Source organism: Peromyscus leucopus, chromosome 13 (genome assembly GCF_004664715.2).
Source record: "Peromyscus leucopus breed LL Stock chromosome 13, UCI_PerLeu_2.1, whole genome shotgun sequence".
NCBI lineage: Eukaryota > Metazoa > Chordata > Mammalia > Rodentia > Cricetidae > Peromyscus > Peromyscus leucopus.
Genome location: NC_051074.1, coordinates 14,066,690 through 14,091,697, shown reverse-complemented (window position 1 = coordinate 14,091,697; position 25,008 = coordinate 14,066,690). Strand labels below are relative to the sequence as shown.

The following is a 25,008-nucleotide window of genomic DNA, read 5'->3' as shown; positions in this document are numbered from 1 at the left end:
TGAGAAGACCATAAGGAATGGCGAGAGAGAGAGAGAGAGAGAGAGAGAGAGAGAGAGAGAGAGAGAGAGAGAGAGAGAGAGAGAGAATGGATCTTTTTTCATTTGAGAAGAGAAAACACAGGAATGCTTTTACTTGAGGGTGAGCTCAACATATATGGAAGTGTTGAACACTTCTGATTAGATTTAATCACTAAAAAAAAAAATTCAATAAGATTTTAAACAATAACATTTTTGAGCAAGTACCTTTCCTTAAGTTCACCTTAAGGAAACTACTAAGATGCCTGAAACGCAACTGGCCATTTTGAGGGAAGGTTTCTCGAGTCAAATCATTTAAATTGAAAAACTATCTTGTTCCTACTCAGGTACATTGACGTATCATTTAAAAAAAAATGTTCTCAAAAAGTCATTTGTAGTCAGTGTGTGGACTTCCTCTGTATTGTAAGGACCCTTGACCCTGGGGTCAAGTAATTCTTTAAAGAAATGCAACAATAGTGCCTTGTGCTGATGGATCCACCTGTGTTCGACCTCTGAGACATATGCTCCCTCCCAATAAACAATTTTTTTTTTTTTTACTATTTGATATACTATGTGTGAAATGTTTTATGAGTTTTCAAAGAGAACCTGGTTTTATTCATTTATGAATACTCATAACATAGTTGTTAACATAGCTTGGCCACATGAAATTATCTTCTACATTTTACACAAGGCATTTCTTTTGGTTGAAAATGAACTGGTTCTACTCTCTGATTTGCATAATTATTAAAAGATATGTATGAAGTGTTTTAAGTGTACAAAAAAAATTCACAAAATACACTCTGACTGCTAATGCTCTGAAAACACTTTATTACACAAATTACATTCAGATTCCGAAAAATAGTGTTCTAACAGTGTAACCATCTAAAAATAAGACATCCCGGAAACACACCAACTGAAGAGAAATTTAAAAAAAGAATTTCAATAGAGACTTTTTAAAATTTCTCTCATTGCAATATAATGTTAGTGATTTTAAAAAAATAGAAGGAGATTTAGCAGCTTTTTGTCGTGTAGCACAAAGTTTCTCTTTACTGCCACAGGCTGAGAATGCTGAACAGGAAAGGCACCAAAGAAAGACACTGGCAAGGGGTGTGGATTGGGAAAATACTGTGTTCAAGCAGAGAATGGGGCTATTTACATCCACAAAAAAAGTCTCCAAATGTAACTGAGCGGTACTTCCATCCTGGGACAGGAGTGCTGTGATGGAGGAGGAGGGCAGCCTCTCTACTCTAAGTTCATATAAAGACAATGGCACTGTAGTGAACTGTTAGGAAACCCCTCACCTAGAAACAGAAGCCAACATAACCAAATGAAGTAAATAAGGTGTGTACAGTCCCACATAGACTAGTACAGTTACAATCAAATGCACAGAACTTTACACACACTAAAGGGAAAGGAGTCTGGGCATCCTTGGTAAACTCCACTCAACCTACAGGAGGGCCTGGAGTTCAGGAGGAAGGTGCAGGTGTGGGCAGCGGGGCGGAGTACTCCTCCTCCGATTCGCTTCCATCATCTTCATCTTTCTCTTGGTCACTCCCCTCTGTACTGAGGCGGTCAAACCCTTTTCTGCTGTAGCCTTGACGGCTTGCAAAGAAAGTTCCAAGATTTAAGCCTCCACTTCCTTTACCTGGGGGGAGAAAAAAAAAAGTCAAATGTCATTGTATTGTTAAAATTTGCCCGAACAGGTCTGTTTCCTTGTGAATTGTCAAACATTTTAAATGAAGACAGAAACTGGGAATGGGAGAGAGTAGATTTTTTTTTTAAAAGAGTGATATTCAAAGAGATTTGTCTTAACCAGATGGATACCACTCAACAGACGCTATCAAAGTAAATGATAAGATTCTAAACTCCCCTTGGAATATGTGTTTCTGCAGGCATATTTCAGATCCATTTTTTTTTCACATTCTGTTTCTCTACAGTTCTCCTGAATTGGCAACTCCTGAGCTGTTCTTCATTTCAGTGACTTTTTGAAAAGGCCATCTTCCCTAAGCAAGCACCTGTCAGTACAGGTGACAGAAAGTTTACCAAAGACAAATGCAAACAGATGGAAGGCAGGGAAAAGGAATGAGATAATACAGAAGGGCAAACTGGAAAAATGAAACAAAGCCGGGAAATGTGCTTGTGAGGCCCGTGTTTCTAGGTCTTCACTCTGCATTTACGCTGGGCGCTGCTACGCTGCCCACTGGGTGTTGAATTTTCAGAGTCAAAATAGAAAACAGTGCCTTGTTCTGTACAAGACATGAGCTTGTTGACTTTGAACCCAACATGAGATTCTGAAAGGTCACAGGCATACCTCTGAATCTTCCCAGTACTCTTCCAGAACTTGATTCGAGTTTGTGTTCAGAATCTGCTTTAAACAAAACAGAAAAAAAAAAACAAAAACCAAAAAACAAACAAACAAAAACAAAAAAACAAAAAACAAAAGACAAGCAAAAAGATGGCATATTTTAAATGTGTCCCAGTCACCCTCCTCTATCCAAGGGCTCAACTTTCAACATGAAATCAGGAACTCACAAGTGACTAAAAAGTTTCATTTACATGCAATTTTAGAAAAGGCTATATATTATTGAGAAGTATGAAGGGGGCTGAAGGAGATTGAGATGTATTTAAGGGGTAGCCTTTTGCCTGTGTCTTTTATAGAATGTAAATTTGACAAACTAATTTCTCGAGCCTCAAGGTTTATTTTTGTTTGTTTTTTTCCCCCTCTGAGAAATGAGAGATCAGTACTCATCTCTCCATATCTGTGATGTATGAGAGGGGATGTTATATGAAATTGTAAAAACATGCTGAATGATGCTCAATCTTTTTTTTTAATCTTTGTATTGTATTGAGATAGAATTAAGTTAGCAAAATACTGTAAAAAATTGGAAGCTTTCGTTAAAAACTTTAGGGATATTTGTGTCAAGCTTTTCTTTTTCTGTTAATAGAAGCACACAATCCTGCTTTGGATCTATATAACCCCCTTCACAGGATGCCTAAGTGAAAGCAAATGACATGAAATCTTGGATAATTTCCATGCACTCAGGGAGACCACAATCCTTCCCCTGGGGTTCCCATCTCTAAGATATGTCGATTTCTCTTTTTATGGGGAAGAAGAGCTCCCAAAGGACTCCAGTTGTCACCTTGCTATGTCTCTTCCTGCATGCTTTCTCTTTCTCTCATCATTCCTTCACGGGCTACATTCAGAGAAGCATCAGGGGGCCTGGCAGCCTCATCGAAAGAGCTAAGAGGCAGATAGTAGGGGCAGGTAGAAAATAAGACAGAGAAAGAACTGCAAGAAAGCCAAGAATAGACTCAGTTCCACAAAGACGTGGTGCCTTCCTTGGCCAGTCTTGTGTGCCCCGTGCCCATCAATGGAGTATACAACCAGGGTGTGTGCAGCTAACACAAACCCTTTAGGAGGGTGTGTGTGTGTGTGTGTGTGTGTGTGTGTGTGTGTGTGAGATAGAAATCTATTGAGGAAAAAAATCCTTGAAAATAGGGAGCAGGCTAATCTATCTTTTCAATTAAATGTAACAGAATTGCATAGAATTACAATTTTCTTAACTAACACATGGGGGAACAATGTTGCTCCCTTCCCACACAGACTTAGGCTACAGTTCCACGCTACTTGTCCCTAATAGCAAATGTCAAAACAGGGATGCTTAACTCCTTAGTCACTTCCTTTCCTGGTTAAATATCCAAGAGTCCAGCCATATGGCCAAGGCTCTACATACTCCTGGCATTCCTTGTCATTTTCACTACATTGCCATCTTCTCTTATAGTTTTAAATACCATCCTTTCTGTGTTGCCTATTTTGTGAGTTTCATCTTCTCATCCATTTCTTTCTGACAATTTTCCTATTAAACAACTAGTATCAAGTACTGCTGTTTGTGCTTGCACATCCAGTATATACCATATGTAGCACATTTGTTCTCTTAGAGCTCATGTCTAATACATGGCTGTTTTTCTTTATATTTATGACAATTCCAGATTAATAACAGTCCTTTTTGGGAAGAGCTAACTAAAGGGTAAATAAAAAGTTAAAGATAATCTACAATACATTACTTTCATAACTTATTAAACTGAATCTTCCATTCTTTGTTTCAGTGTTTTTTCCCCCCCTGTGGCAAGGCTTTTGCCACAGGTACCTGAATCCCTGCCCTGACTGCCTGACCTCAGACAAGACCAGACTTTGTTTCCTGACCTAATGCTGCCTCCAATACTGCTCCACAGATTCTTCCCCAGATACCACTATAGAGGCTGCTACTTAACAGTGGGATATGAGGATGCCATCAATCATTTATTTGAATATACTGAAAGGGTCTCATACTATGACAATTAATTTTAAAATACTGACTTGTGGTACTGGACCCTGTCTCGTTCAGTTAGGAAATCTAATGGTCAAGTTTATGACTATTCAAAAACCAAGTAGTTTGCTAGGACAGGAGGATTCTGGGTAAAGCAGAGGCTTGAGACGGGCATCTATTTTTATTTCTCTATTACCCAGATTACTCTTTATACTTGCTAATGATAGTGAATACATAGTGGTTGCCAGATACTTTGGTAAATGCTTAATGCCAATTGCTCAATTTCATTTTTACACAACCTCATATTTTATTCTCATTTTATCCCTGAAGAAACTGGTTTAGAGAGATTAAGTAACTTGCCCAATGTCATACAGCTGGGAGCTAGAGCCAATCTGATGGAGGAAGAACACAACGTTAAGATACCTGACCCAAGTATTGTGAGTTGAGCCCATTCCTAACGTCAGGGATGTCCTTCTACCTGATCTGCAAAAAAATTTATAGTAGATCTACAACCTCACAGCTTTCTATGGTGATATTATTTTGGACTTAAGTCAACTGTTTAAAGGCAATAAGTGAAGTTATAGTACAAGCAAACTACCTAAACTTCAGAGGCTCCAGATATATTTTATATTCAATATTATTTCTAATCACCTTTTGAGACACAGACAATAATATCATAAAAAGGTAGAGAGCATGTAAAGCAAACTAAGTCAAACCAAACCAAACAGACAATCACGACAAATTTCCTAATGATAATTAGGCCAGACATGCTTTCCAAGGCAGGGTCCAAATTCAAGGGGCTCATTTTACTTGCCTCCAAAGGCCCTTGATTTTTTCCACCGAATAAACATGACAATGGCCAGCAGGACAACCACAGGAATAACCAGAAGGGTTGTAATGAGAACCACGGGCACTCCCGAGCCTGGCTCTTTGATCAGTTTCTGTTTCTCTTGCATCTTCTGCAATTCTGAGGAGGTGGGGTTGTTCTCCATTTTGGATTCAACAACTGCCTCGGCTTCTTCAGGGAAAGAAGAGTTCACAGTATGCAACTGATTCAAAGATTTCAAACCCTCTCACCCACCCCTACCCAGTCAAATCAACAATGGTTCACCAAGAACTTGTTGAGACCAGTGTATGTGGGGTCAGGTTTCAATGTCAGCATCTACAAAGTAATCAGCAGCTACACTGAGTGCTATACAGATAGTTCTCCTTCTAAAATCTGTATACCATTGGATCTCACCTTCTATATTTCCACACTCACGATACCTAGCTTAACGAGTAGATCAATAGATATGCATCATTATTCTTCTCATATATATTCCCACGCGTTTTGATCACCATGCACGACTTGATAGGTCGAAAGGAGAAGTCTGGTAGCTAGCAAATCTACAATAAACAATCACTAGCACTAATGACCTCAAGTATACGTCAGCGAGGAGAACTTCTATGAGGCAACTAGTATAATGAATCATGGCGGCTACATGACAGAACCTGTCATCTATGAAAGTTTGCCAGAAGTCAGCACACTATTAATGCTACATAAAACGAAGATTGGGATTTCAATGTGGGCACAGCGATATGAACGCGTGCGTAATATAGTATATCTGAGTGGAATCAACAAGATACCGTTCAGTTAATCGATATCACTTATGGTTCGATGGAGATCTTTGTTAGCCTATATATCTAATAAGAGGATTGACATATAACTCTGAACAAGAAGAAAAAGCAACGTCCACTTATTTGCTCTATCTCGTATATCTTGCGCTACTCGAGCACATGATGTAAACATCAGAATAATGATGTACATAATAGAATTGTACAGTACTTTCATGTAATGCTTCGATAAAAATAACAATCAACTTACTGAGACCAAATCGCACAGGCGTAGATCGTGTGCCAGGATAATTATAAGTTATCCTACCAAAGCAAATGAGCTGAATGCATCACGATATATTCAACAAATCTTCTGAAAAAGATGTAGAGAGATCATAACAGAAATCATAGGATTTCTTGTGAGAGGCAACGAGCTATGTCAGTGTACTATTCTATTATTATATATCTACATACTAGCTGCAAGATGAAGAAGAGTGTTTGTAATCTAGTGCCCCCAAGAAGATTGTGGGTGTGTTGGGACACTCGGCGTTGAAGCAGATGCAAGGTAAGGGTATGTCGCGAGTATGAAATATGTTAGCATAGACGTGTGATGCGGAAAAAGACTTACATGACCATAACGATCGCAGGATGCATAATAAGAAGTGATGTGGGTATCGATATCAATGCTCTATCTTTTCACATTCATATATTGAGTTGAAACTCTCAAGAACCCTCCTAACTAGTACGAGATAAAAGAACAGAAGAGGAGTGGTCATGATCAGAAATCTAGAGAGCTCTCAGTGGAAAATGAGATCTTATGTTTGTACACTGTAGATAATTTATCAGCTTGCTGGCGTTTCAACTACATAGGTATCAGGAATTCACATACGAGCAGTTTTAGTGGATGGTAACAGCATGCGATGGATCTAGCTCTTGTGTTTATGGCTTACTGTTTGTATGCTATTATCGCTTTGTTATCAGTCTCCCATCTGTTCACTCTAGCGAAATGGATCGATTTCTGCGGTTAACACTATCTATACTCCACTATCTTGCAACTGTTATAGCACTCGGAGACAAAGGACAAGAAGATAGCCATTTCAAAATACAAGAATAAATACAACATTGGAAAATGGGGTTACTTAAGTTTTCTAGAGAAACAAGCGTGCGAAACAGGTCTAGCGAACCTGTGAACAATACGTGCGATGTGACTCTCAGCTACGTTATTGTGAATATCTCGTATTACACAAGAGAGCACAGACTTACACTTTGCTAACCTTTATTCCTAATCCATGATCTTTGGTATTAGCTGACTGTAGTACCTTGTCCTAAGAGTAGCCAAGTCTAGACTCTTCGGAAATATGTCATCAGTAAGCGCATGGAGACGATAGAGATGGTTTGCGATGCAAATGTGATAAAAGAACCCGACACGAGAGATTTTCTACAGCATACATGGCTTATTGACTATGTCCCACAGAAAAATATATAAACAATGTATCAGCTCTGCACCTAGATAATGCGAGTATCTGTTCCGACTAGACTTATAGAATAAGATACAATAGAGAGAAAAGCTACCCTCAAGAATGAGAATCACAGAGAGTTTGCAAGAGTTACAGACTTAAACAAGAAATTAATGTGTTCATTTGGGATACTGGCAAGGATAAACACTAACAAACAGCGATGCGTTGGATGCAAAGTAAGCTGACATTTATAGTGATAAGGGATTTACACGCTAGATTATGAGAGCAGGGGGGTTGAGTCTTGTCTAGATCGAATCTAGCTAAGTATCTCGCCTAAGCCGTCTATCCTACCGGTAAGTATAACTCTATCATTTAATACATACTAGATTCAAGCAATCGCTATAACAAATCTGGTAGCGACATGGAGTAAACAGAGCGAGGTAAATGAGCAAGTTACATACAAGTCGGAATCCAGTTAATGCACTGGAATGTGAACATTGTTATAGTCGAATGAATAGCATTCAATATGCAGTACTTGAAGTTGCTAGACCTGAGACAAGTAGGACATTAACTCTAGAGTTTCCGACATGACTTGTTTAGTAGTTGGCGAGTAAGACTATATGGGATATAAGATGCAGACACACAAGAATTAGACACATTTCGTTGGGAGCTCGCGCTACGATGTTCTAGATATGTTATACTATTGGTTGCAACTCAGGCACTATGCGAAATAGAGGTATTGATTTCATTCGAACTAATTGTACATTAGAGGAAGCGAAATGGTGTTATTAAGAGAGCAGGTTGGAAAATGGGATACCTCACAAATCATGAGATATTACTCTGCAAGGTTCACTAAATCTGATGCGTAATTGAAAGACAGCTCTATATATATAATAAGGCATTAGTGAGAATAGATTTAGCTACAATGTCTGTTGATCACAGTTAAAGTTAGTAAATCACAGGTATACCGATAACACAGGAGGAGAACCTAGGTGACAATAATAGAGTTAAACTTAAGAAGGATTTGTGTATTTAGCTGAGAAATATTCAAACGTCTACCACTGAAATAGAGCAGATGAATATCAGACACGCAAAAGTATATTAGAACTATAGGATGTGCCAATATATAGAATGAATGTAATGACGAATTCAACAGCCTAGACATCGGTGAACTGCTTCTTTATAAACATCCCGGAATGTATTATTAGGAGACATCCCGATGGATAAGAATTCAGTGTATAATATTAGAGAAGAGATATGTAAAGATCTAGAATTAGCATATTGTTGATGAAGGACAATATCTGGAGAGAGAAACATAAGGGAAAAAGGAAAAATGAGATTAAACTTGTATCCATATACACACCATTATTCTATCACTGGTCCTGCCTGAGAAAAAACAGATGGTATTATAATGAGAACGTGCATAGGAAGTTTTGCACAGATCAGTAAAAAACGGATGATATAGATTGATACATCAGAACAATAAAGAGCTCTGATAAGTATTACTGAGAGTGATGAATTTTTTCTCTTGCTCTTAATAACAGCAAATCGCCTCATACAGAGGACAGGTATCCTGCTAATGTCTACTAGTGTTCTTGGTAGGAGAGTACTTCACAAATATGGAAGATATGTAATCCTGAGAATAAGAATACATCAGAAGACAACCGTTCCATTACATATCTATTAATAAGAACTATTTCGCCACATGGCAAATAAGACCTTGAAATAACTACCTCACGCGTTTGAGACACAGAGGCGAGAACACGGCTAAGCAGCATAAACGGCACTCACAATTTTATGCACGAGATGGGATTAAGAACGTGACGTTCAGGTGTATGTGAGTAGTATACATACCAACAATAACCCTAGTATACATTAAAAGCTACACATGTGATAACTGGAGTGGATAATAGAGCACAAAGTATACACTCAATTCACTAAGCTCATGAGCAAGTTTCACATTTAACTCAGTGTTACTCACTTTCTATTATGTCGTCAATCACGATGTAGTTAAAGTGTCACACACCATCTTGCGAATGTGCACAAGATCATATATGACAACGAGAGTGCGTCATAACATACGTGTAACAGTATCAGTGATTAATCAGATTATTGTGAAACGTGTTCACCCTACTGTTGCGTCAGTAAGTGAACTGATTCGAGTAACGAGGTGTCTTTTCTACAGCACTATCATTAGCATTTGCTTTACCATCTCTAAATTTCTATAGACTTCACGTTTATGATTAAGAGATCCATGCCCTGACGCAAATCGTGAGAACTCCAGAGAGTTAATGTGAGAATGTTGCGCAGCATGTACACTTTGCAGGCACGCGTTACGAGGTTCGTAGCTCTTTCCTCGCAATGCGCAAGGGGTCAGAGCCAGAGAGCCTCGCATGCTTGCCTCACCCCTTTGTTATAACGTGAACTCTGCGTGGGGGACACTTCAAACAACTAAGCTATGCTCGCCCCTCTTGCTCTCATGAGGCAACACTATCGCACTGAGAACATCTATCTCAAGTCCCCTCACTCTCCAGTCTCGCCTCAGACTTCTTTAATAAAAGCAACTGGGATATATACACAGAACACTTGCACTTCCGAGAGTCACTATCTCATATCACTAAGCGAGAATACAAGTAATATTTTTACCATAAATTTTCCACCAACCCCACTGAAATTACGAATCTCTCCGGTGATGCGAAGCATCTTAACTGGTTCACACGGCATCTACCCCATCACTTAGCAGGCATTCCTATGACGATAATAGAATACGCGAATTGAAGTGATAGGAATGGTACTAGAAAGAAGCAATCTAGCACTAGTCGCAAAAAGGAGAGAAGAATTTGGAGGGAGAGATGCTATCACCAGCAAAGAGTATTGAGATCGTCTTCTCTCATACACACTACCTCACTACTCACTCAACACGCTCCATGCAATGCACATGACTACTATATCGAGAGATCAATTATCCTTTTCTCACACTGATAAGACGACAAGAGGGTGCAACATGAGTGAGTGATCGCTTCTTATCATTATGGAGACGACGATAATATCATTGTTTTGCAACATCTTTCCATGGGTCATGGGGACGCGTGAAGGAGAGTGCCTGAAACTGCTTCCATACAATTATCTGAGAAACCCTGCCAGTACTGCACGTCTATTATGAACATCTTTAAAAATCTCTACGCTCTATTAACTTTAGTCGACTCTCCCCCGGTCACAATATCTCTTGTACTTGTAATGTAATACTTCGCCCAACATTAAAAGTTGGCTTCTGAAACTTTGTTTATCATCTTGCTTAACAGATAGTCAATAACACCATCTCCAACAAGCTGGAGATAAGCATAACCAGAGTAACCCACCATATATGTATGATGTTAGGCCAATTAACAAACACCTCCTAGCTGTCAAGTAGAACTTGCAGGCACATTTGTTGAAAGGAGAAAGAGAGGCAAATCCAAGTCCACTGGTTGTGGATAATGAAAATAAAGCACAATAGGGGACCGGTCATAGCGAAGAAATGTGTAGGGAGAAGTCTGTTGTGAGAGTTAGATCGTTAAATATCTATACACTTAGTATCTTATAAGCAACTTTATGAATAATATAGCTCCAATTCAAGAATAAGCATCTACCCCCACTTCTATTCTTGCACGCTTGGGGCATATCCTACCAGACATAGAGCTATGAGCTGTGACGTTTCTTCGATAAAAATACATCTCACAATATAAATACTATTTAATATGGACTACGTAGGGTACCTGGCTACACAAAAGAAGAGATCATTCTATCTGAAATGACTCATTTGTTTTCTCAAGCTACATTTCAAAGAAGTGAAGTGCAGAGGTTACCATGACTACATCTACAACCGATGAGAAAAAAAATCATAATCTGTCTGTCTAACTCACAGAACATCAATGAACGAAATTAAAATGTGTGTCGCTAGAGATGTATCAAGGCATGCACCTTATGGTATACGTGCACAAGTTATTTAAACACAGAAATAGCATTCAATGTGGGGAAAGACCAATTATGGAACAGATTCAACATGTTATTCAGATCCGCATTGAGACTGGCACATAGTAAGCTAACTTCTGCTATCTATCCTGGGAAGAGAATCTAGATCACGTAATACAGAGATTGAGCAGGTGCTGACGAGATAATTTAAGATACCGCACAGATAGTGGCAGCAATGGGAACGAACGACGAGAGGTAGTAATGAGAGAGATCAATCAATAACAACTTGCATTAAAAATACCTGTCTCTTGTTCCACGAGAGACATATGTTTACTCTCCTATTCATTAGGCATGCACCTTAGTAGGATCCACACAGGTCGATACATCGAGAATATATTAACGGCAATATGACATTGATAAACGGGATTAACGAGTTCATTACAGACTAGGATTGAACTTTCAATATAATATCAAGCTGTTAACATCTCTATAGATAGGAGAGTATATTCACACTCCACTAAGACTACCCTTCATCAACTAATGCACCTTGATAGTTAAGGGAGTAAATCTAACATCGAATAAAATATTGCTATTCACTACTAGGGAAAAAGCTAGACACAGAAGGATAGTGGGATTGTTTAAAAAAAGCTTGCATGTTAGTTGCAGTAATAAATTAGAACACACCTCAGTCAACTACAGCTGATAGTACAGGTCAAAGGGAAGATACACCTCTGAGACAAATGAGCGCAGACACTATGTTAACTTAAACAATCTCGACTAGTTGTATGTTACCTGGTGAGTTCATCATACGCCAAGGGAGTTTTGTATCCTTGAGCTAACACTACTCGAGAGCCTTCCTGGGAATTCTTATTACAGACGTAGCTGGATTTCTTGTAGCATGAGAAGGTCCTCTAGCAATCATTCCTTGTACATCGAGTTAGTTGAGATAAGTGATCCATCTGGCTGGGTGTATTGTGAGCTAGGCCTTAGCGAGATAACTGTACGTCTACAGACCTTACATCTTTCACAGGGCAAAGGATCTCAAACACAAGACTAGCACTCGCAAACTTAGAGTCTGGACCTATGTAGGAGCAGAGTGATATAATGCAGTAGCCGAGAAGATAGAGGGAGCTGTGGATGACTAAAGCAAATGGTGAGTCATTAACAACAAACACGCGCTCAAACACCTACACTCATAGAAAAGCACGGGCTTAAAGTGCTGCTCGGAGAGGAAAAGGTAAGCTGACAGGGCGATTCTTTGATGAGAACAGCAGCGGCTTACTCGTGGAAAAGCTCAGCTATTGTACTTCAGTGATTCATTACAGCTGATAGACAAGAAGGATGGTCAACCCAGTCTAGGTAAAGAGGGTGGTGTGCTGTGTCTCGTATGGCTATGGTCATCTCACATTGCTATAATCAGCCGAGAAAACCAGGCAAGCTTATCCGGTGAAGTGTGAAGGTTGATCTATTGTTCTCCATTTATACTCTTATCCACTCACTACCTTTTACACAAACCTATACAAACAAGCTGACAACTTGAGAAACTATCTAATCCGTTGGAAGAAAGAGGTACGCAGCGAAGAGGTGACTAGTAAAATTAGGGCAGGGCGAGGCCTACATGTGTTTACAGCATAGGAGATACGTATCCTTTTCAAGAGAGAAGCACATACGCCAGGAGGTTTCACTGTTCATAGAGCGTCATGGCGACCGCACTCTTTCTCCAGAGTCATGATACACCACCATAAGAAAAAAAATTCGATTTAACATCATGTCATAAAAGAGTTAACAATTTACTTCTCCAACATTATCACAGACATACATCTTTCTTATCTCGCATATCTCTATCGATCGTAGTGTAGTAGAAGTGCTAGGGTCATATATCCACATACTCTGTAGAGCACTATGGGAAATGAAGGGTCGAGGTGAGTGCAAGGAGCGCTGAACGACAACACTCACTAGTCAAACATACACAAAGTTCCGAAAGATGACTAATAGTAACACAAGGGTGTAAGGGCTCAGCCCAAGCGAAGTCTGGATAATTTACGCATATATATATTTTGGTCTGATAACTTCTAAGCTGCAATCAAGGAGCCAAAATACCACAAAACAGCTTTTTGTTTCACAGTTAAAAGAGGACTGACCATTCCTTTGATTCTGGGACTCATGCCCGCATTTTAACTGGATCGATGCTTCCATTTCTGTAACCGGAACGGAAGGAATGAGAGAAAAAAAAATAGAACCTTAAAAGAACTTTAAAACAACTTTGATATCAATTGACATCTAGTTACAGAATACTTCCTAGTCTAATGGAGGTCAGTCCTTGACTCTGAATAGAAACTTCACTTGGGTAAACTGAAATAATTTTTTTTCCCTAAACTTTATAATAGGCTAGAGTTTTCTTTTGGAATTTAATATTCAAACTATTTTCATTCTGAAAGTTCTCACGTCTCTGGTGTAGTTTTATGTTCAAAAGGCACGTGATTGGTGAAAAATTCGTCCACTACGCCGTCTCACTTGCGCATTGGGCTGGGTGTGCGATGACTTGAGCTGGCACCCTTATAGTGCTGATATGAACACAAGCAGAAAATGTGTCCTCGTCGCTAACTTAATTTTGAGAGCCCACCTACTTTTCTGCGCCGCAACAACTCAATGAGAGTATCCGATATAATACTAAAATAGTATCTCTTTAATCAGGAGAATAAAACCTACGTCTGTCACATTTTCTCTTCTCTGCTTCCTCATAGGTGATCAGGCTTGTATACACCTGTTTGCTTGAAGGTATATCTCCTCTCTCTCCATACAGTCGAAAGACTCTAGCAGGATGTAGTCATCTCTCACCATACTCCATTTCTAATCTCTATTCTTTGACTCACTTATTGGTCTCTGACTCTTTTGTGCGTCTTCTCACCATATCAACACATAATCTCGGGTCCTCATCTTACAAATGACAAAGCAAGGCTACATCCAATATCTCTATCTCTAACATGACTTCTGCATTTTTCCTGATTTTCTCTATCTCCTTCAAATGATTCATAAGAAGCGATATCACACGAGAATGCCCGCATCTCGCTGACGACATGTTCGACTCTAGAATATCTGCTGTCCCCTCCATGGTGTGGGTCACTCACTAACCCACCTCAGCGCATGTGGACAGCCCGCATTGGTTGAGGGGAGCACCTACATTAAGATATGTAGTCAGTCTACCTAACCACTACTGCCTCTTCCTTAAACGCAGATCGGTGAAATGGTCATCTGCGCATATAGCGCTAGATCATCAGCCAGTCATAGGCAAAGACGTCTTTTCTCAGGGTACGTCTTCCTGATCTGTCCACGGCTACAATGCTTAATCGTAATGGCAGCAGGGCACAGATTGCTTCATATTCTAGTTTGTTCTGAATAGCTGTATCAGCCAAAGGCCCCCACCCTCTGACTGCCATACATAACAGCTAAAAACATTGCTATAATTACAACACGCATCCTTCACTTTCCTACTGCCTCGCGTGGGCTGCTGTCTGGACAGCATAGGCAGTTGATTGCCAACCTATTATTCCTTTCTCTTTCTACCCCCCCAGTTCGCCGCGACTATATAGTCGGTCTACCTACGCCCTTGCCTATAACCTCAGTATTCATCCTTATACACATTAATTATAGAATGTCAATGATCGGCTTTAGAACTCAGCTGCTGATGTTCAGATATCAGTTGGTGAACTAAAAACTGAACTTGCGATGAACAGCGATTCACACGATCGAGTAAAATATCGCTCATAAGTTAATATAGTATCGTAACGTATGTGAATGACAGAGGAAGCATATCGCCAATTGGAGGAGTGCTTGACTCCAAATATGACCACGGAAGATTTACTAGAGAACACAATGCAGAGAACAGAGCTGAACTGAGAGACCGAGGTTTGGACGTGTTTAGATATAGAGTCTCGAGCACGCGATTTGTAGTGTCCAGTATTGATCGCTTCTCACTAGTGGCATCTCGAGAGAGGAAAACTGCTGCGTGATGTGCTGTACATCTTCTACACCAAGACTAGAGACGGATCGTAAGATCAGGATAGATGGAAAGTCATCCTACATCCACAACAATCGAGATAGTGAGAACAGGTTGAGTCTATGTAACAGGTACACAGAAGTAGACCACATCTCAGCACTAGAGGACCTATGCTATTTTAGTCGAGAGCATGCTCTTAATTGGATAAAACAGCAGGATACAACCACCACTTTAAGGCAGTATGATCAGGTATTCAAAGGACTATACTGCTCCTTATGACTACCATTGTAAGTGGAATTATGAGAGCTGATTAATTCTAAGCGCCTCGTAAAGTGAACACTCGCGAAGATGACTCAAACATCCTCACGTAAAACATACAAGCACGTGCAACACTGGTATAATCTATAGAAATGATTCTTACAACCACTTTGCTGTGTAATTCTTATCAGGTCACACATCCAGTGTACACAGACTGTAGCGCCGCTGTACTCTGTCAAGAATTGAGTGCATATTGAGTCTTGAAAAACTAGGCCTTGGTCAGTTACAGAATGAATGAGTCTACTCCATCTGGGACAGCAGACTTAATAAAGAGATTAAAGGTGATCACAGAGCGTCAGATAAAAGAATGACAGATATCTGACGTACCTAATAATAAACTAAGTGAACTTATATAAAATAACATACGCTAGATCTTGGCTCTCCATATTCATTGTGGAGAGAGCCTCTATGGCCAGACGCTCATCGTCTATCCATAAGAGAGATAATGTGCGATAAAGGGGCCTTTACATTCTACCTTATAGTTTCTACAGAGTACAGAGGCATAATCACTATTTCGCAGACGTGAGAGAGTCCAAGCAGTCCCACTACATAGCGAGACATGTTACCGTTGCGATGTATGCCATTTGTCTTGAAGCTGCGCCGACAAATGTTGAGTTGTCACCGGATCTAGAGATACAAGAGAACGGATCCAGATGAGGAAATTGACTCCAGTCTCAAGGGCCTTGGCTGGGTAAGTGAGCATCTCTTCTGATCTTAAGATTTTTGGGGAGGTACCTAGTCAATGGTAGAAGTGGCACCTATAGGTTAGGTGTCTGGTTATGTAAGAAAGCAGGCTGAGAAATTGGAGCATGGAGAAAAAGTTCAGTCACGCATCTCTTCTAGTGGCCTCGCACTCGCTTTGAGTGCTTAAGGTTTTCAAGTTTGCAACTGCTCGTCCACTTGATAATTCCCTAGGAAACAATTCATATCCCTCACGTCACTCTTCTCTCATAGTCTCCACCAAATTCAATCACATAGGAATCACGTCTTGCCGGATGGGGGTCATAAGTGACAGCGCGATGAGACAAAGACCTAGAGATGAAACATGAGTGCTCCACACTTCCATGGTTCCTCTACTGAGGAAGGAGATGCGAATGGGCGGAACCATACAGCGGGCCCCTCACAGGTTAGTTTTGGTCAGTGTTCCACACAACAATAGAGAAGTCACGTAGGACAACAGTCTTCTATGAATTAGAGTAAGCAGTAGACTGCAAACGCAGAGAGACTTCCTGTGCCATAGGTCCCATTTCACCAATTTATTGCACTCTGGATTACACAGAAAGATTTTTATCATCTTGAAGTTTTATGCTCTGTTGTACTACTTTTTAATCAGAGATCAGAGGTTGTACCGAAACTACTTAGGAAGAGTTTTCAAAACACACATATCATTATTCCTATTTCTCCTTATACAGTCTTTTCCATCTTTAAAAAGGTATTCAATATTTTGTTATTGTTCTAAAAAATCCTAACTGGGTCAGTCATTTGAGGGTTATCTTTAGTTTTATTTTAGTCTACCCATGCATCCAGGGTCCTTGTCAAAAACACAAGTGCTGAATGCATCTCTTACAGGGGAAAGGTAAAGTGACTTCTGGGGGTAGAATAGGTCAGGGGCTCTGATGCAATCCTCACTGGATTAAGAAATGCCTACGAGAGCAATAAAGCATGCGCTGGGTAAGTCTGTGTGGGTACTTCCAGAGACACTTAGATCATGAGGACTCTGACTTAATCGTGCCTTATTTCCAGTATGGAATTAATACGATAGCTTTACTGCAGCGTGATAAAGAGGTGGCAGAGCTTTGGAAGATGGAGGTCTGTAGAAGCATGTCCTTGGACTGTTTTAGTGTGGCCCATGCCGCTATCTGTTTCTTGGCCATACAGTCCCTTGTGTCACATGCTCCTGCTGCTCTCATTTTCTTCACAAACAGCCAAGAACTGACCCCTCTGAGATCAAGAAGCAAAGTAAGTTTTTCCTTATGGACATTTCTGTCACATCTGTGCAAATACACCTAGTAGTTGAATCTATATTCACAATACTCTAATAGGGCCCTTATGTCAGAACAGTAAAAGTTACTTGAAGATTAATTCAAAACTCAAAAGTTACTGAATACAGCATTGGCTGAATTGAAACATAGAACCTACATTCTATCTGATTAAAGCTTATAGACTCCTGGTTCTCCTTTTCTTCCAACAATTTGTTCTCTTTCCTTGTTATAACTTGAATTTATGCTGTTACAATTAACATCATTTTATTCATCAAGTTTTCATGTCCTTATTAATTCTTTACCTAATATTACTATTTGCTATGGCTTTTGATACCTCAAATTATCATTTCTAATTACTTTATTTATTACCACTATCTCCTGTTGCTTAGACCCCCAACATATTTAAAAAGTATCTCTGGATATTGAAGTTTTGAGCCAAGTAAACATTCAGTGAACTTCAGTTAAGGACAATTTTGATTCACAGTCTGAAAGCAGGGACTAGACTAGTATACTTTTAATGATGTCCAAGTTGAAATGAGAGAATCCTAACATTAATGAAGAATATAATACTAATACTCAGCCTCGGCTCAGGCCACAGTATCTGCAGCACTCCCCTCTGACAGATACTAAGAGGTCCCCTGAAGAGACACTGTGGGTCCCTGGCTATCAGAATTCCTGGGGCCAGTTCTCATCTGCAAAGGGAGTTAACAGTAAAAGAGATGTTGGCCACATATCCTTCTCCCTAGCCACCCCCTTTATTCCCTACCGTTTTCTCTGCCTCTTGCCTTCGATTCAGAGACCCTGGCTAAGGGGCTCTTGTTGTGAAACTTCAGCCATCTTTAGACAGCTACAAGAGCAGATCTCACTTCTGTCCCAAGGCCTCTGCTTCATGTCTTCAGAGACCCCGCCATTCTGTCTGTCTCTCATGCTGGGGCCTGACTCTCCCCAGAGTCGCTGCCATGCTGTTGTTGTTGTCTCTGTCTATCTATGGCACTAATACATTTTCTAACAAACTCCTTACTTCCCAGTGATCCATCTCACTGTCCCCTTGAATCTCCTTCCCCATCCCCCACTCCAACACCTAACAAATTATCCACTAATTGACTAGATTCTGATAGAGCAAATCTGTTCTTTTATGTTCTGACCCTAAATAAAAATACAGCAACTCAATATTTGGGGGGGGGGAAGCTGAGGCCTAAAAGGAAAGCAGAAAGTGAATCTGCTTGGGATAACATGTCAGACAAGGATGCTGGTGCCTCTGCATGCTCAGGACTGGAAAGAGCTGAGCGCCACATGGGGTGATGTCTTGTGGCAACAAGTCAACTTCTTCTTTGCCAAAGCTGTCTCCTTCTTCTGTAACCAAGCTGGAATTCACAGGGGCTTTTAATGTAACAGACATTACTTCATACATCAAACATTTCCTGTGGAGCGTCTCTGGAAACAAGGTGACGATTGCCAGAAAAACAAAACAAAACAAAACCTCTCTCTCTCCACATTTAAGACATTATTTTAATTTCTGAAATAGATACCAAATAAGGACACTCTCCCTTCCTCCTCCCCCTCTTTCATCCTTCTTCATTTCTCTTGTCCTTTGTAGTACAGGGAATAGAAAACCAAAGATGCTAGACATGTGCTAACATTGAACCCCAAACCCAAACTCCCTTACATCCTGATTTCCTATTCCTGGCATTAAAAAAAAAAAAAAAAAAAAAAAAAAAAAAAAAGAGAACAACAGCAAATGTTTTTGTTTCCCACGACTGTAAACAATCAACCAGATGAAAATTATGGATTAAAAATACCATAAAAACAAACAAATAAAAAGCTTGACAACCTACTTTCGGTCAGGGTGAACTTCCACACAGTGTTCGTGTGCGCATCTCCAATATACACATTCCCGTCTTCAGAGGCAACAATGTCATGGGGCATATCAAAGTGCTGCCAAAGGTAAAGGCATGTTATCACGGCGAGACTTTGCTTAGACACATCACAGAACGGCAGAAAAGTGAGACAAGACATGCAATTCCAACGAAAGTGGGCAACCCTAGCCAAAGGCAGTCATTGACTGGGTCTTGACTCTGCAAGGAGTAACTCTAGGCACCGAGAAACCACTGGCTTGAAATTCCTTTCAAAGCTGAAAATTCCTAAGTTGATTATTTTTTTTTAGGGCTGTTTAATTTGGTGTTTTATGAGTTATTTATATTTACTCTTGCTTTCATATGTCTTCTATCTTTAAAAAAATGATTTTTAAGCTTCTCCTCTGACATTTTTATACATGTTTACTATGTATTTAGATTACCTTTTCCACTTTTTCCGACCCTCTCTCCTTTCCATATTTACCATATTTATCTGGTTTTGTTTTGAGACTCAATCCATTTCGCCAGGGGCCATCTGTGTAACTATGGGTTTGAACCCTCTACTGGAGCCTCACCAGTGGTTACATGATTGACAGCAGTAACTCCCTATCTCACATAATTTATCAGTAGCCACTAGATCAGCAATGGGGAACCAATAGTGGTAATGGAGCTCCTTTTTCCATGGTTGGCTGTCAACAGGTCTATTCTCTTTTAAGATTAAGTTTTTATTATTTTAAAATTGTGTGTCTATATATATATCTGGGTATGGGTGTATGCGTAAGCCCAGTGCCCAAGGAGACCAAGAAAAGGCACTGGATCCTCGAAGCTGTATTTACAGGTGGTTCTAAATCACCAGTGTGGATGCTGGGAACTGAATTTAGGTCCTCTGCAAGAGCAGACAGAGCTCTTGAGTACTGAGGCCAGGTCCATCCTCAAGTAGGCTCTCTATAGACAAGCACAGTTGCATTGGGCTCATGACTGGACAGCCATATCACACTCAGCAGCTGTATCTCCCAGACCTTCAATCTATCTTCTGTCTTTTTCTGTTCCCCCCATCTGCAGTGTTCACCGAGCCTTAGAGGTGTTGATATAAATATTATTATTGCTGACCACTTAACCTGCACTTCATCTTGGCACCTTGAGCAGTCACGTGTCTTTGCATCCAATGTCTTTCGCTGCAAGGAAAGACTACCGAAAAGAAGACCCAGACTAAAGTTCACACAGTCATAGCCACGTCGTTTGTAACAAAGATGCCAAAAAAATACAGGACAAAAGACAGCATCTTCATCAAATGGTATTGAGTAATCTGTGTGTCCATATGCAGAAGAGTGAAACCATCTTTATTAGTGTTATTGTCTTATTTCCCTCATGCTAACAAAAAGAGAGATCAACCTTCAGATGTAAACATTTCTAAAGACTACAGTAGTAGGAGAGAGAGAGAGACTCAACCTATGCGAGGGAAGAAGCCACAGATATGCACAGAGGAAAAGACTGTAAATACAACTTTTGACTAAAATAACGAATCATTATACCACATTATTTCTCTTACCTAGACTTTGAATCTTTTGTGATGATAGTCTTAGTAAGTGAAAATTCTGTGAGATACACAAACCAGTTTCACTTTACTGAATCAACACAGAATACTATTCCATGTGTAGGGGGTTATATGATAACTTGGTTTTGGAAAGGAAGAGCAAATTTTGTCTTAGCATGAGACTCTCTTTGGGTTCCTATGATGCATATATTGTGACTCATTCATTACCGCAAGTTTGGTGACTGCTGATGTTTAGAAACAATGCTCTCTGAAATTCTAATTCAGAAATATTCATATTCTTATGAGTAGAAGCCTCTTGCTTAGCACTTAGTTTTGACATACAGATGTGCATTTCAATTAAAAGTTAATAACCTACTTGATACAGAACACTATCACTAGAAAGACCATAAAGACAGGAACATTCTGACAAGACAAACTGTAAACCTGAAAGAATGGCAGGTAATATTTTTCTTTTCTTAATCAATAAATATGAGGAAATCAACTCAAAGGAGAATAGCTCTAAAGATCAGACAATCAATGATAAAGCACTGTGCAGGTAAAATATGTACTCGAAATGTAATGGCTTCCCTTCTAATAGAAGCAATGATTTCAATGGGATTGCACAATGCTTTACAGATAAAATATCTTCTGAGAAAAACGTATGCTTACAAACCATAAACAGAGACCCAAAAGAAGAGAACTTGTGATGGAATTCTTTAGTTCATATCTACTTTGTTTTGTTTCAGATACTGTAGCTTTTACTAACAAAAGCACACTGAGGAAGAGATTGTGTCTTATCTTGTACATGATTATACCCTTAAGATCAAGTATAAAACCTGTAGTGAATTCTGAGAGAACCGACTGCCCAGCTTCTTACAGATTTCTAAAATACTGAGCTATTTTAAAGTTCTTTTTTTTCCCACCTAGCAAACTTAGTATCCTAACAGACAATTTAAGAATTATGATATAAAGACATACTTTGCTCAGTGGCTTGTGATAGCTACATTTTAATCTAAGTAAACACAATAAATCTTTCCATATTTTGAAAAATAACCATTGTCTGAGCATTTTAGTAGGCTGATCTTTCTACATCCGATAAAGTCCTGGAATATACCTGCAATGTATGCAAGTATTATGATCTCTCTGGCAATTACTCTTCATATATAATACAGTGGGAAGACAAAAGCCCCTGGAATGCTCACTTTTGTTATTGAGTGTGTAAAAAGCATTGTTAAAATACATAGTGGCAAATTACTTGGGGCCTTGAACTCCTCACCTAGCTAAGTCTTTAGAATTTGAACAGATTCCACAAAGTACTATTTTCAATTCTTGTTGATTATTAAAGTCTTAACACTACTACCCACACACACACAAAAAAAAATCCTCCTGCTGATGCCAAAGAGAACTGTAATAGTACATTCCCAGTGTGGGTTCTTCGCCACTTGAATGAAACTAGGAAAAGAATCTGTCTACCATTTATCAATCAATGTATCTATATCATCTTGCTAACTATAGTTAATTTAAATTTGCCATTGTATGCAGATTCTACTACAAAGTTAGAACTGTACAGGGTAATGTTCATCTGAAAATACCGATGGTCTAGGAAAAGACAAGGACATTTATTTTAAGTAAACATCATAACAAAATAATACCAACTCAGCTAAGAAGTCATCCCATCTTCTATGTTTAAAAATAAAAATTGTACATTGATACTCATATTTTAATTTTCCCATAAAATTCAAATCTAGGCAGAGAATGGAAGTACCTTGCGTACTGGCTTGAAGACATCTATAATTTCCCCACTGGTAAAGTTCAGCACAAAACCTTGGACAGGTTCGTGGTCTCCAAAGTAAGGCTTCCCATTTACCAGAAAGAGCAAACCTGTGACAAGAGATGCAGTCTTGATTTAAAATATGGACTAAGATTGGCTTTGAAACAGACGAAACAAACATTAGAAAAATAAACAAAATAGTTAGCATCAACATGGTCCCTATATTTGCCAACAACAATGAAAATTACTTAGCAGATATTATCCTGTGAGTTACTAGCCATGGGCCAAACAAGTTAGATGACCAATCTTATTGTAGTAAGAAAATCAGAAACTGGAGGGCCTGTTCCACTTAGGAAGCCATAAGAAGTCAGGATACATAATTACTGATAAACATGCATATTGGCATATAGGGTTAGATATAATAGGCATCCTCATTAGGAATGGGGAAAAAGTCAAGTTATTAGAGCCAATAATTTTGGAACATCTGATTATGTCGGAAAACTATGGAATATCTGCCTTGCTATAGCAAGAATAAAAGGAGAATGTAGAGATGGTATAAGGAGAATTGTAGTATCCAGAAGAAATAATCTGATTTTAGACAACTCTAGCTTGTTGTCTAGCATGAGTGTATTTTAGACTGTTAAAGACATACTGTCACAGGAGAAAAAAAAGCACTTTCTTATGAACATACTTTGTAATAAAATGATATTTCTTTTTATGAAAGCAAAATCATAGAAATGGTGATGACTTAAACAAATCAGAAGTTTGAGTACTGCATTTTCAAAGAAGACATTGAAGAGTACACTTTAGAAGAGACTGAGAGCATAGCTCAGTGCTTGCCTGGCATGCATGTGTTCTATGTTTGAGCTCCAGCACTGCAAAGCCACAAAAAGTGTATATGATGCAAAGCCTGTGGTCGATGTATTTTCATCTTTCTTAAAAGGATCGTAGCGAGTTTTAGAACATATACCATAACACAATACAGTCTGAGCACCAATTATCGCTACATACTGTAAAGACACCAGCTCTTGCTAGATTCTCTTTTTAACTTCAGTTCTTATCTTTTTCCAGATTTGAAAAATACTGTATATACTTAAATCACCTTCCTTACTAGCTGAATGATCTTTTCAAATTAATTCTTCCACTGTGAAGTAAAGCCAAGTACAGAATGTCTCCTTTGTTGACATCAATGAATTTTTTTTTTTAATATTTCTCAGGGAACACACACTTATTCCCCATCTAGTCACTTGAGCCCTTTTATTTCATGCCTTAGTGACCTAAGATGTGTAGGTATTAAAGTGGGGAGTATAGTCAATGTATGTTAACCAAAGTCAGACATAGTTAATAAAACTTTTAGTTAACACATTAACTTGCTTCATACACATTCAAAGAAATCTTATGGTAACTTATTTTATAATGTAAATTGTGCAATCTTATTTTATGAGTTTGGAATACTTTTCAAATTTTATTTGAAAATAATTTTTGGGTGGCTTTTCAAAATTGGGTTTTTGTGTAGCAGCTTTGGCTGTCCTGGAACTCATTCTGTAGACCAGGCTGGTCTCACAAAGATTCACAAAGACTCATAAAGATTCACCTATCTCTGCCTCCTGAATTCTGGGATTAAAGGCATGTACCATCACTGCCTTGTGAAAATGGTTAAAACCATTACAATTTATATAAAAAATGTTAAAGAAATCAAGATTTTATTGGTTGTTTCTCCTGGCATTTGGACGTAAACCTCTATTGCTTTATATTTTAATCTGTTTTAAACAAATTGGTCAGTGTGGTGGTTTGAATGAAAACGGCCCCCATAGGTTCATAGGGAGTGTCACTATTAGGAGGTGTGGCCTTGTTGGAGGTGTGGCCTTATTGGAGTAAGTGTGTCACTGGGCTTTGAGGTTTCAATGTTCAAGCCAGGCCCAGTGTTACTCTGCTCTTCCTACTGCCTGTGCATCCAGGTGTGGAACACCCAGCTACCTCTTCAACACCATGTCTGCCTGCACACCACCATAATTCCTGCCATGATAATAATGGACTAAACCTCTGAACCGCAAGTCAGCACCAATTAAATGTTTTTCCTTTATGAGAGTTGCCATGGTCACGGTGTCTCTTCACAGCAATAAAACTAAGACAGCCAGCACTTTTTCAAGAAACAAGAAACAGAAATAGTTCGAATGCAATTCTATCAGACATATACCATCTCTTGATGGTGTGAAGGCAATATTAATCT

The 25,008-nt window shown here is 39.2% G+C and overlaps 1 protein-coding gene across 1 annotated transcript in view; it reads right to left on the bottom strand.

Moving 5' to 3' along the window:
* Positions 1 to 820: 820 nt before the first annotated feature.
* Pam (peptidylglycine alpha-amidating monooxygenase) overlaps positions 821 to 25,008 on the bottom strand; it is a 163,830-nt gene continuing 139,642 nt past the window's right edge. The window contains exons 20-25 of the mRNA XM_028879086.2: positions 22,773 to 22,888; positions 19,449 to 19,555; positions 16,652 to 16,670; positions 5,137 to 5,371; positions 2,327 to 2,380; positions 821 to 1,660 (exon numbers count right to left, since the gene is read on the bottom strand). Of these exons, the coding sequence (XP_028734919.1) occupies positions 1,482 to 1,660; positions 2,327 to 2,380; positions 5,137 to 5,371; positions 16,652 to 16,670; positions 19,449 to 19,555; positions 22,773 to 22,888 (710 nt within the window). The 3' untranslated portion in view covers positions 821 to 1,481. The remainder of the gene's footprint in view (positions 1,661 to 2,326; positions 2,381 to 5,136; positions 5,372 to 16,651; positions 16,671 to 19,448; positions 19,556 to 22,772; positions 22,889 to 25,008) is intronic.